At 43.0% G+C, this 13182-nt stretch overlaps 1 protein-coding gene across 3 annotated transcripts in view; it reads left to right on the top strand.

Annotated features, from left to right (window-relative positions):
- The window catches only part of A1CF (APOBEC1 complementation factor), a 111097-nt gene that overhangs the window by 76495 nt on the left and 21420 nt on the right, over positions 1–13182 (top strand). For all 3 annotated transcript variants that reach the window (XM_007478329.2, XM_001363571.3, XM_016428099.2), the window contains 3 exons: positions 4678–4842; positions 10283–10380; positions 11719–11992. In XM_007478329.2, coding sequence (XP_007478391.1) covers positions 4678–4842; positions 10283–10380; positions 11719–11992 — 537 coding nt within the window. The remainder of the gene's footprint in view (positions 1–4677; positions 4843–10282; positions 10381–11718; positions 11993–13182) is intronic.

The raw sequence follows: 13182 nt of genomic DNA, 5'->3' as shown, positions 1-13182 counted from the left end.
GTCTTTTTCCTTATTATCTCTTTGGGGTACAAGCCCAGCAGTGCTATGGCTGGATCAAAGGACAGACAGTCTTTTGTCGCCCTTTGTGCATAGTTCCAAATTGCCCTCCAGAATGGTTGGATCAATTCACAACCCCACCAGCAATGAATTAATGTCCCTACTTTGCCACATCCCCTCCAGCATTCATGACTTTCCTTTGCTGTCATGTTAGCCAATCAGCTAGGTGTGAGGTTGTTTTGATTTGCATCTCTCTGATTTTAAGAGATTTCAAACACTTTTTCATCTCTCTTCCCCTTTTAATACTTGAAGACAAACATTTTTGTCAAACTCCTTTAAATCCTGCACTACACTTTACCCTCCTCCCTTTTCCATAATGGCCAATGTGGCAAAACTGAAAGCTATTCCGAATTGCTTTTGCGAGAATAGCTTACTCAGCTCCCAGCTTTCAGGTTTGTCACTGTCCCTGGCCAGGGTGCTGACACAGCTTAAAAAACGGAGCTCTGTGGCTACAAAGTACACACTTGGCTCCAGATGCATCTTTCTTAAGTCAGCCTCATTCTCTCACCTTAAGGGGCTGTAGGAGTAAGTAGAAAAAACTCGAGATCTCTTTTGGATAACTGGGATATGTTTGCCTTTCCCTCTTCTTCTTTTGGTATTGACTTTCCATTGGTAAGTCATGGGAGACTTGAAACTAACAGATGCTGGCCCTGAACCTATACTTGCAAAGATTCTGACACCTCTAGAAAGAGCACAAGTGCAGTACCTAATCAGATGGGCACAAGAAAGGTGGTTTATTAGAAGAGCTTTAGTTGGCCAAAATAAAATGGTACCAGTATACCTTACATAGTTCTAATAGTTGGTCATCTCATATTAAAATGCCTGGGCAAAAAGACCACCATGAAGAGAGTTGCAGTCTTTGTCTCAGAAGTGAAGATGTAGAGATAGATATTAATGATGAACAGAGTAATCTGGAAAGACCTACAGTAACATCAGTTCATCAGCAAGGTTTGCGTCAGCAAAGTGAAAGGAGTAGAACCATCAGAGTATTGCACACAGTTACAGCAGTATTGTATGATGATCAACTGTGAATAGCCCAACTATTCTCAACCACACATGATCCAAGACAAATCCAATGACTAGTGATGAAAAATGTCATTTGCCTCCAAAGAACTGATAGAGTCTGAATCCAGACCAAAGCACACCATATTTCAATTTCTTCCTTCATTTTTGTTTTGTTTGAGATCTCTTCCACAAAAATGATTAATAAGGAAAATTTTATTTTTTGTGATTGCACATATAACATTTATATCAGATTGCTCACCATTATGGGGGAGGGCAGAAGAGAGGGAGAAAATTTGGAACTAAGATAATTTTTCATGATGAATATTAAAAATTCTTTTTACATTTAAAGGAAAATAAAATATTATTTTTAAAAAGATGAAGAGACAGTCTACTAAGAATTCAATAATTCCCTATAAATCAAATCAACACTAATTTTAACATTCTATGACTCAATGGAACCTGGGGTATAAAGGATAGACTAAAATGTTAAAAAATATGTCCCAGGATTAAAAAATCAAAGAGAACTCAAAGTTTATAGATTATGCAAATTAATCAGACCTAGGTAGCATGAAATCTTTACTGGAAAAAAGTGTCAAGGAGCATGGGATGTGAAAGCACCCAATAACGTCACAAAAATGAAACTGATTATAATTTAACAGACAGGAAGTGACTAGCAATTGATGCAACAGCCATTTTCAAAACATCTGTCTTTACAGTCAGACAAGTGACTTGTCAGGGTAAAGGTCATTTAAGCCAAACAAGGAAAAAGAGTAAATGTGAAAACAGAAAGAATTCAAAGAAGTGACAAGGTTATGGACAGCTTGGAAAAAAGAGGCTCCATTAAGACAAATCATCCAAGAGTATTTAAAGTTCAAAATGGAAGGGCAATAAAGAGACAAAAAATGGTAAAGATCTGTTGATTTTTATTACCATTTTCTCCTTCAGGGGTAGGGAAGTCCCAGTGTTTAACTATTACATTTCAGTCTAAAATGTACTTCATAAAGACACAGAATTCAAGTGAGAGTGCCCAGGCATAGGTTTAGGCAGCAAGAGGTAAATAATCAGCCTCTGAATGTGTTAAACTACACATGGAAAATAGGAACTTCTCTGTAGACAGAATCTGTCATCCTCCCTTCCATGTCCTGGAAGTTTTCACCATTTCCCAAAACAAACAAAAATAGTTTTTGAATGGACATCACAGTTTACCATGTGTCTTAATTAAGTAACTCCAAATCTTGCAACATCTAAAATTCTTAAATTTATTTTGATTTGTCATCTGTTGTTTGTGGAATATATCCTGGTTTATGATAATGATAGACTTAGAGGATACCTTTGGCTGAGCTCCCTGTGAAAAACATCTCCAAACTTGGCTAAATGGATCTGATTGGGTATAATATAATGCTGGATCCACACTCATCTTTTCCACATGATTGAATATAGTAGAGCAGTGATGGCAAACCTATGGCATGTGTGCCAAAACACAGAGCACTCTCTGTGAGAATGTGTGCCCATACTTCATTACTAGAAAGGCAGAGAGAATATGGCAGAGCTGCTCCCTTCCCCCTCTCCACCATGCCTGATGACATTTTTTCACATCACCCACCCCTATGCCCCACAGCCTAATAGGAGTGCACAGGGGGTAAGGAGGGTGGCTCATAGGTGGCTCAGGTCACTCCCCTCCCCCTCTCTACACTCACTGAGAACATTCCTCACTTCACCCACTCCTCCATCCAGGAGCCCAATAGGAGTGCTTTCTCCCTCCCCTGTGTGGGATGGGGGAGGGGGATAAGGTACACCTGGCATTTGGTGAAGGGACATGGCATGGCATGTGGTTTCAGAGGTGGGCATAGCACACAGTCTCTAAAAGGTTCACCATCACTGTATTAGAGCTTGTGCTCTTCCAGAAAGGCATGTGATAACCCAGAGTTACCTCCAAACTATGATGAGACTTGAGGAGGTGACTTTAGTGGAGGCATTCTCTGACATTCTACTGCATTTCCTAGGTAGTATCATGAATTGAATTATCATCTCTAGGCTGATGATTCTCAGATCTAATTTTTTAGCCCTAACTTTTTTGTTTATCTCATATCTCCAGTTGCTGATTAAGCATCTCAACTAGATGTCCAGTACACCTCTTAAATTCATGTTCAAAAGCACAAATTCACTCCACTCATCCATGTCCAATTCACTTGCCAAACTGATTTTCCCAAGGTGCAGTTCTGACCATCATATGCACATGCACCATTTCCTGGCTTCCTTCAAGTCCCAGACACAACCCCTTTCTCCAGGAAGGCTCTTCTTCATTCTGGTGCCTTTTCTCTGTTGATTATCACCAACTTATCCTTATGTCTTGTTGGTACATAGTTATTTGCATGTTGACTCCTCCATTATACTATGAACTTCTTGAGAGCAGGAAATGGTTTTTGCCATTCTTTGTATGTCATTCACTTAGCACAGTGCCTGGTAAATGGTAGATATTTAATAAGTCAGACTGACTGTGCGTGTAACATAATAGATAAGAACTAAAGATATCCAAGAGGCCCCTTCATGCCTGTTTCCAAACTCATTTCTACTTACAGACACATGAATCATACGATTTCTCTACCAGTCAACATGTGGGTCTGAGAGGGCAGCTGGGTGGCTCAGTGGATTGAGAGTCAGTCCTAGGTTCAAATGTGTCCTCAAACACTTCCTAGCTGTGTGACCCTGGGCAAGTCACTTAATACCCCTTGCCTAGACCTTACCACTCTTCTGCCTTGGAACCAAAACACCGTATTGATTCTAAGACAGAAGGTAAGGGTTTGAATATATATATTTGTGTCTGATCCAGAATGTCTCACAAGGGCCACCTTCTACTCTAAATGTTTGCTTTTCTCTGTCTAATTTCATCTAGTCCAAACTTCCTTGTTTTATAAAGGGGGAACTGGCACAAAGAATGAAAGTGACCCACAGAAGACCAACAATTACCAAACAAACAAAGACTGGAAGGAATTCCTGTGTGCAGCAACTAGCAGCTCTTGGCTCTTGGACAAGTCATTTTACATTTGGGGGCCTCAATTTCTACACCTGTAAAATGAGAGAATTGGACTAATTACTAAATTTCCCTTGAGACCTAAGTCTCTGAACCTATAATTAATGGCATTTAAGAAGTCATTCAAAGGATCAGGACTGCCTGCTACTACCTCAATCATTATTTTCATCAATAATTCCTTTGGTCGGGGGCAGCTGGGTAGCTCAGTGGATTGAGAGCCAGGCCTAGAGATGGGAGGTCCTAGGTTCAAATCTGGCCTTAGACACTTCCCAGCTGTGTGACCCTGGGCAAGTCCCTTGACCCCCATTGCCTAGCCCTTCCCACTCTTCTGCCTTGGAGCCAATACACAGTATTGACTCCAAGACAGAAGGTAAGGGTTTAAATAAATAAATAAAGAAATAAATAAAGAAATAAATGAATAAATAAATAAATAAATGAATGAATGAGTAAATAAATAAATAAATGAATGAATAAATAAATAAATGAATGAATGAATGAATGAATGAATGAATAAATAAATAAATAAACAAACAAACAAATGAATGAATGAATGAATAAATAATTCCTTTGGTCTTTCTCAATAGGGAGGATTCAGTTGTGGGGACATCCCATTGCAGTAGACTGGGCAGAACCAGAGGTGGAGGTTGATGAAGACACAATGTCTTCTGTGAAAATCCTTTATGTGCGAAACCTCATGCTGTCTACCTCTGAAGAGACCCTCGAAAAGGAATTCAACAGCATTAAACCAGGTAGGGACTTCCATAGGAGATGACCCTCCTGTGTGGAGAGCGGGAGTGAGGGGAGGATCCATGCGTCTGGCCTTGATACAAATGCTCGTGGCTTTCATCTGGACTCACTTCATTCCTGTATTCTGATAGGTGAATATTGAGTAAGTAAATGAAAAGGTAAAATATTCCACCCTGGAAATAGGACAAGATGGGAATTATCTGAAAAAAAGATCTAGGGCTCCGTGCAGTAGTATTATGTATATTATTGAATCGACAGTGAAATGTGGTAGCTAGATCTCACATCTAATTATTGGCTACAGTGGGAGGTCCAAGGGTGTACAATTAGCAAGGTGATAGATAGTCCTACTGTACTGGCTGGACTAATATGGAATGTGATGTTCAGGCCAGGGCATCAGAGTGGTTCAGGAAGGGCACTGGTAAGTTGAAGCGCTTCCAGGGGAGGGCAAAGCTGCTTAAGAGCATGCCATAGGAGGGTTGGTTGAAGGAACTCGGGACACTTAGCCTAGACAAGAAAAGAGCCAGAGAAATATTGGACCAATTTTTAAGTACTTGAAAGACTGTATTATGGAATGGGGGTTAATATTGTTCTGTGTAGCCCCAAAGGGAAGAAGGAAGAACCACAGCTGGAAGTTACAAAGAAGCAAACTTGGGCTTGCTTGTAGGAAAAACTTTCTAAACTGCCCCCAAATGGAATGGGCTGTCTCCAAAGGTGGGGGATTTCCCCTTGTTGGTGATTTTTAAGCAAAGATAAGAAGGGGTAGCTAGATGGCTCAGTAATAGAAAGCCAGATCCAGAGACTGGAAGTCCTGAGTTCAAATTTGACCTTAGATCCTTCCTAACTATGTGACCTTGGGCAAGTCACTTAACCCTAACTGCCTAGCCCTTGCCACTCTTCTGCCATGGATCTAATGCTTAATATAGATTCTAAGACTAAAGATAAGGGTGTTTTAAGGAAAGATAAAATGACAGAGTTTTTGAAAAGAAATTTATTTTGTGGTATTAGAAGGAAAAGAAAAATCCTGAGATGGTCCCAAACCAATGTTGGGCTTCTATTTTAAGATTTGAAGTTAATCCAAATGTTATTTTCTCTGCAGAACTCTTAAAGTATTGGAAGGAATTTGGATTAAGATTGGATCAAAACTACTTTGATTTGGGGTTTCTTGTCACCTTTGCCAAGGCAACCTGGGAAATCTACTGCCCTCCCCAAAGCCATAGAAACATTATTTTCTCCTGCTTCCCGCAGAGATAAATTCCTCACACTGAGCTGTCAAGTACAGAGCTGAAAGAACTGTGCTACTTGTAGGAAAGCAGCCCTGCAATCCCTCTGCCTAAAATCAGACACGTCTTTGTGCAGATGCAGAAGGATCAGTCATTGTATCTCCAGCCATCCTCTGGATGTCTGAACAAGGTCATGGAATCACAGGACTCCAGTTGGAAAGGACCTCAGAGGCATCCAACCCCACCTTTGCTCGAGGAATATCATCTACTATCAGGCCTCCAACTCATGGTTATTCAGCCTTTGTTTAAAGAGCCCAAGCGAGGGGCAGTCCACTGCCTTCCAAGGCAACCCATTCTGCTTTTGGATAGCTCTGATTCTTAGCAAATCTAGCTAGAAATCAGACCCCAATTGACCTCTTTCAGCTTCCATCCATTGCTCCAAAACCAAGATGAATAAGTCTAATCCCTCCTCTGCATGGTGGCCCTCAAGATGCTTGAAAGGCATCATGTTGTCCTCCCTCTCTTCTCCAAGATAAACATCCCCAACTTCTTTCCAGAGCGCCTTCTCGGGGTCCTTTCTTAGCTGTCTTCCTCTGGGTGCTTTCCAGTTAATCTGGGTCATCTCTTAAACCATGATGCCTCACTCTGAACACAATTACTCCTCATGTGTTCAGACCAGAAGAGAGTACCTGAGACTATTGTTTTCCTAGTCCTGGGTGCTATGTCTCTCTGAGTGCTGCCTGAGACCCTTGAGAAACTTTGAACTGCATCTTAATACTTGAATAAGCAAAGCCATCTTTGTCCACACTAAAAAGAAAAAACAAACAAACCCCAAGTTAGTTTACCTTCCTTTTAAGAACTAGTTGGTGTTCCATTGATTATATTATTCTCGTATCTTATCCTCCTTTAATTTCATAATATTCTTAGCTTTTACCACAAAGGCAGCTCTTTTCACAATCCATGTTAAATCTAAGATCCTATGAATTGATGTTTTAAGTATAAGAAACAGTAAGTATCATCAAAAGATTAGTTTGTTGTAATATTCATTCATCCATAAGTCTTAACATAGGAGAATTCTATTCTGCTAATTCACATTTAATGTGTGTGCCACTAGGAGCCTCAGATCTTCATCACCATACTTAGATTTCATGAATTATTACCCAATCTGTATGTGGGCTCTTGGGTTTGTTTCCCATAGCTTTCTACTTGGTATAAATCTATCTGTAGGACTTCTTCATGACCCATATGGATCATTTCTCCAATTTTTCAAAGTCACTTGGAACCTTCTTTTCTCTTCTTCCAAACAATTAACAACTCTTATCTGACCAGGTTCATCTGCAACTTCCATGTACACCAGGCCAATCCCTTTAATCCCCAAGCTAGGGATGGCTGCCTCCTATTGGAAGTCAATCAAAGGGCTGTTGACTTTCCCAAGAGGATGCAAAGCCATTGGTAATCCACCTTAAAGAACCACATAGTATTGTGGACCGATCCCTGGACTTAGAGCTACAGAGAGCTGGATTCAACTCCTGCTTTGGACTCTTCCTGACTCTGAGCAAGCCTCAGTTTCATTCCCTATACAATGAGGACAGCAATATTGATAGGTATACTAACCTCACAGAGTTCTCATGAGGCTCAAATAAGATAGTGCCCTTAAACACTTTTTATTGCTGTTGGTCAGTTATTTTCAATCATGTCTGACTCTCTGTGACCTGATTTGGGGCTTCCTTGGCAAAGATTTTGGAGTGATTGTCCATTTCTTTCTCCAACTCATTTTACAGATGAAGAAACTGAGGCAAACAGGGTTAAGTGACTTCCCAGGGTCACACAGCTAGGAAGTATCTGAAGTAAAATTTAAACTCAGGACTTCCTGACTCCTAGAAAATATTTGACCAATTAGGAAGTGCTATAAAAATGTCTGTTGGCTTGCATTTCTTTGCTTTTCTAGGTATTGGGGGTCTCTAGGACCTCACAAGTAGCTCTCTAATGACAGCTGATGGCTTACTAAAGACAGACAAACATTTGGAAGGCAGCCTCTTGTATTTTCTAACATGACCATTCCAAGAGAAAGTTCCTCCTCCCTACTGCTCAGTGCCTCAGTTTCCTTATCTGTAAAAATAAGGGAGGTAGAATTATGACCACTAGTTTCCCTTCCAGATCCAAATCTGTGATGCTAGCATCCTCTGACCTTCAGAATTGAACCCTCCCATGTAGCCCCAACACACACACACACACACACACACACACACACACACACACACAACTGATAGAACAGCATCTGGCATTGCTTGTAGCACTCTGCCCCCATTGTCCCTCTCCTCTTCCCCGAAAGGAGGGAGGAATGCTACCTTTCCTGGGGTTACCCCATTGACGCAACCTTTGGCTCGAGCCTTTCCCCCTCCCTGCTCTGGGTTGGCCTCCCACCCCTAGGAGTGAGGAATGCTTCTAATGTTTATCACTTACAGCTGATTACTTTTAAAGGCTGAGACTTCAAAGGAAAGGCTGAAAGGCTAATCATTTGCCAGTCTTCCCACCCAGCCCATCAGAGGAAGCCTGGCCTGTGGCTAAGGCTCATTAGTTAGAAGGAGAATGAGGAGAGGCAATTCCCCTTCCCTCCCAAGATAGCTTCCCCTGGGCTGAGGCTGTGCGTGCGTCCCTTAATTGGCAGCCCAGACTCCCAGACTGCCTCTTGTTGCCTGTTGGACTCGTGTCTTTTCATGCTCAGAGAGGGAAGCCATGGCACCGAGCTGATGGAGGCGAACGAAAGTCTGCTTGGAAGGGAAACTCGCCTCCAGGGAGGAGGTCCCAAAGGCCCAAGAGATCCTAGCAAGGAGGCGGCAAGTTTGCTCTGCTGTGGTCTCGCTCCTCTAACATGGAAGCTGAAAATGAGCAGTGAAGGCAGACGAAGGGAGCTTCCAACTTGAGTTTAGTGTCAGTGCTTGGAAGACTTCTCAGATCTCACTGCCCTCTACAACAGCACTTTGAAAAGAATGCCAAATCCTCCTCCAGAGACAAATGGCCACCAATAAATAGAGCCCCAGAGGGTTGTTGTTTTTTTAAACCCTTACCTTCCATTATAGAATCAATACTGTGTATTGGTTCTAAGGCAGAAGAGTGGTAAGGGCTAGGCAATGCGGGTCAAGTGACTTACCCAGGGTCACACAGCTAAGAGGTATCTGAGGCCAGATTCAAACCCATGACCTCCCATCTCTAGACCTGGCTCTCAATCCACTGAGCCACCCAGCTTCACCCAGGGTTCTTTTTAAAAATGATTCTCTAGATACAACTTTTACTCATCCAATTCTTCCCTGAATACACAGGTATGCTTTTTTTTGGGGGGGGGGGGGATTTCCAACTAAAGCATACCTGAAAAAGGCAGTTTGAAGCCAAATCACAAGGCAGCATGGGACAATTGAAAGAAGGTTGGACCAAGGTTGAAACTGCAACTTGGCTACTGGGTTACCTGTGCAAGCTTAGACATGTTGCAAAACCTCTCTGGGCTTCAATTCCTTATTTGTAAAAAGAAGGGTTTGGCCAAAGGCCCCAGCAATCGGAGTGAGGACTCACGCTCCGGCAAAAACTGCTCGGAAAACCGGAAAGCATTCCGGCAGAAATGGACAATATGGCAGCAACATAATTAGGAGAAACTCCAAAGAGATATGTGACTTAGCAATAAGAGGTCACATTATAAACAAAGTAGAGGAACAAGGAAAAAGATAGCCCTTCCAACAGAAGGTGGGGCAGAGTCTAGAACCAAATGAGGGCACAGAAGATCATATTTATATTTTATGGAGACCACCAATAATCATGGAAGATGTTTTTCAGTCTGGGAGGGAGAGGAGAGGGAGAGGGGAGCAGCAGGGGAGCTCCCCTTCCTTCTTCTCAAAAAGGAAAGAGAATAGAAGGAAGGTCAGAAGGAAGCACAGAAAAGCAATGCAGGCAGCTCTGAAACATATTTGTTTCCTTCATTGCGTACACAAGAAAAGACAAGGTCTATCTAATAGAGCTTGGCACTGGACTCTAACGTACAGAAAAATGGTGTTTGATTTGGTGTTTGTTAGTTTGAGATTTTTTTAACCTCTTAAGATGACGGGAAATGAGCTGCCCGGACTAGATGGCCTCAATATATCTGTGCTGTTCAGGTTGCCTTAGAAGTGACCAACCGTGTGGGATTATCCCTCTGGCACCTCTGTAATCGTTTTATTCTCCTGATTCCTTGCAGGTTCCGTGGAGAGGGTGAAGAAAATCCGAGACTATGCTTTTGTACACTTTAATAACCGTGATGATGCAGTGAACGCCATGAAAGCTTTAAATGGAAAGGTAATACAGGAATGAGAGCCAATGAGGGGCTTCCATACATGGAAGGGAGACACCTGCACCCGTAATGGCCAAAGTCCCAAATAGGAGTTTGATGTGAATGCTGAGTTCATCTCAGGATGTCAAGTAACCAAATAGAGCTGGGAGAGACCTTGGAAACCATCTAAAGACCCTCCTAGAATGGATGAGGTGTTAAATTCCTTGCCCAACATCAGCCAGGTAGTCAATGGCAGGGTCAGAATTTGAACCCAGAGCCTCTGTTTCCCAAACTGGTACATTTGCCACTGGAGGCCCTATCTGTCTTGGCTTTCTTCCTCTCTCTTCTGTCATGAAGTAATGCTGCTTTTCCACATGTTGATTCTGGGAGCAGCTTCGTTACACTTTGGTCACAGGTCAACAGTCATTTTATCATAGAATGGGCCTGGCTGGGAGTAGAGAGACCCATCTGATCCCACACCAAGGACAGGAGCTTCTAGTTGTCCAGGTTAGGGAAAGAGGCAGCTCTGAAGCTAAGTTAGCACCATCTCAAGGACTGGTGGACTGGCCCATGTCCTGTGAGTGTCACAGTGCATGAAAACGAGACGCATGATGTACTAATGAGGGGGGAATGGGGGAGACTTCATTGGAATGCAGTTTTCTAGTCCACCCAGGGGACCACCGACATTGCCTATGACTCGGGTAAGCACTAGGGAAACGTGGAGAGTCCTAACCAGGATTGGAGCACATGAAGTCAAAGGGCTAGTCTGGCTACTACAGAATTTCTTCTGATGCCAACTTCATAGTCAAAGGGTTGAAATTATAGGATCAAAATCAAAGTGTTAGAAGGGGCAGCCAAGTGGCTCAGCAGAGAGAGAGCCAGACCTGGGTTCAAATCTGACCTCAGACACTTCCCGGATGGGTGTCCCAAGCAAGTCACTTAACCACAATTGCCTAGCCCTTACGCTCTCCTGCCTTGGAATGGATGCTTTGTATCCATTCTAAGGCAGACAGTAAGGGTTTCAGGGAGAAAAAAATCATAGACTTAGAGTTAGATGAATTCAGGAAACTGATTTTAGACATATGGAATTGGCTGGAAGCAGAACTCAGCTCAGGGGGCACGATTCCGGGATCTGAGGGAAGTTTCCTTACTCAACCCATGTCTCCCAAACCAGGACCTTTTTTGGAAGTTCCACACACTCCTCACCATTCCCCTGGCCATGTTCCCATCATGACTTGGCCCTGGGGCGTAGGCTGACCCAAGTAAACATAGAAAGTGAGAGCAAACAGTAGGAGGGGACAGATGGTACTTGCCCATGTACCTTCCCTATTCCTCACTTTCTCCTCCTTTTCTTGTTCCAAAAGGTATTGGATGGTTCTCCTATTGAAGTTACATTAGCCAAGCCAGTGGATAAAGACAGTTACGTGAGATACACCCGAGGCACAGGTGGCCGGGGCTCTGGGCTGCAAGGGGAATACACCTACCCCCTGGGACATGTTTATGACCCAGCCACAGCCTACCTGGGAGCCCCTGTCTTCTACGCCCCACAGGCCTATGCAGCCATTCCAAACCTCCACTTTCCAGTGGCCAAGGGACCCCTCAGCAACAGAGCCATCCTCCGGCCCCCTTCTATTAGAGGTAACGTCAGCCATTTCGACATCTATTACTAACTCCTAAGATTTCAAGTGCTTTCTACTGCCATAGTTTTAGCTGGATGATACGGGGGATATCATGGTACTGGGGATGGGTAATTGTCCATGGAAAATCACGTGTTGTACCTGTGGTATTAAGCAAGGAATCTTTTTTAATCACATTACAACTGGTGAAAGGTCTCGTATTTTCACTAGAGATTCAGCAAGAGAGAAAATGTAGAGCTTCTGTTGACTATGGAGAAATGACTTGTTCTGAGCTGAGTCATTTGGTTACAGCCTCGTGGAAAGGCAGAATCCCAGCTTTGACTCTAAATCTAACAGTCATCATAGGAATGCTGATGGTTATTCCAAACATAAAGCATCTATGATTTCATCTTTGTGGCTACACCTTCCAGGCTCACAGCTCACTCCTTTTTCCCCAACCTCCACCACCATGTTAACGGCCATTTTTATGGGCTCATGGGTATGGGGCACTCCCTCTGGCAACACAGATAAGAATCCTCCAAGGTTGAGTCTGGGCAGGATGAGAGCACTGAAAGGCAAGGAGGGCAAGGAATGAGTGAGAAAAGAGCAGTGTAGAGTTGAGCTGGTTCACTAAGGTGCTGAGATGGAGAAGGAAAGGGAGTGTAGCATGGGCGGGAGTAAAGGTCTGGGAAAGAACAGAGAGATGGAAGAAGGAGAATTCACACTGAGAACCAAGAACAGGCTTTGGAGCTATGGGGCACAGGAAGAGGTTGGACAACAAAAACTCAATGAGAAATAAAGGAATTTCAGGGTTTGTGACCATATAAGTGGAATATTGTGAGGATTCCACTTGAGAATGATGGCCAGACTAAGGGCATGACCAGGACTGAGGTGGTTTGGAGGAATAAACGTATGCCAAGAGTCATAAGTGAGCCACTTCCTCCTCTGTAAAAATGAAGGGACAAGACTAGACTCACTGTAACTTATTAAGTGCAGAATATAACCTGCTAGGCACTGTGCTGAGTACAAACAAGAAGATCCCTTCCTAGCTCTACATCTATGATCTCATGACCCAAAGAGACCAAGCTTGAACAGAACCAACTCAACACAATCCACTTACCAGTAATGGAGAACCAAGCTGGAATACCCATTCTAGTGATGTTGGGTTGAGTCCCACCTTTGTCACCTAAAATAGCAGGATGCTTTCATCCT

Source organism: Monodelphis domestica, chromosome 1, assembly GCF_027887165.1.
Source record: "Monodelphis domestica isolate mMonDom1 chromosome 1, mMonDom1.pri, whole genome shotgun sequence".
Classification (NCBI taxonomy): domain Eukaryota; kingdom Metazoa; phylum Chordata; class Mammalia; order Didelphimorphia; family Didelphidae; genus Monodelphis; species Monodelphis domestica.
This window is presented reverse-complemented; position numbering and strand designations above follow the sequence as displayed.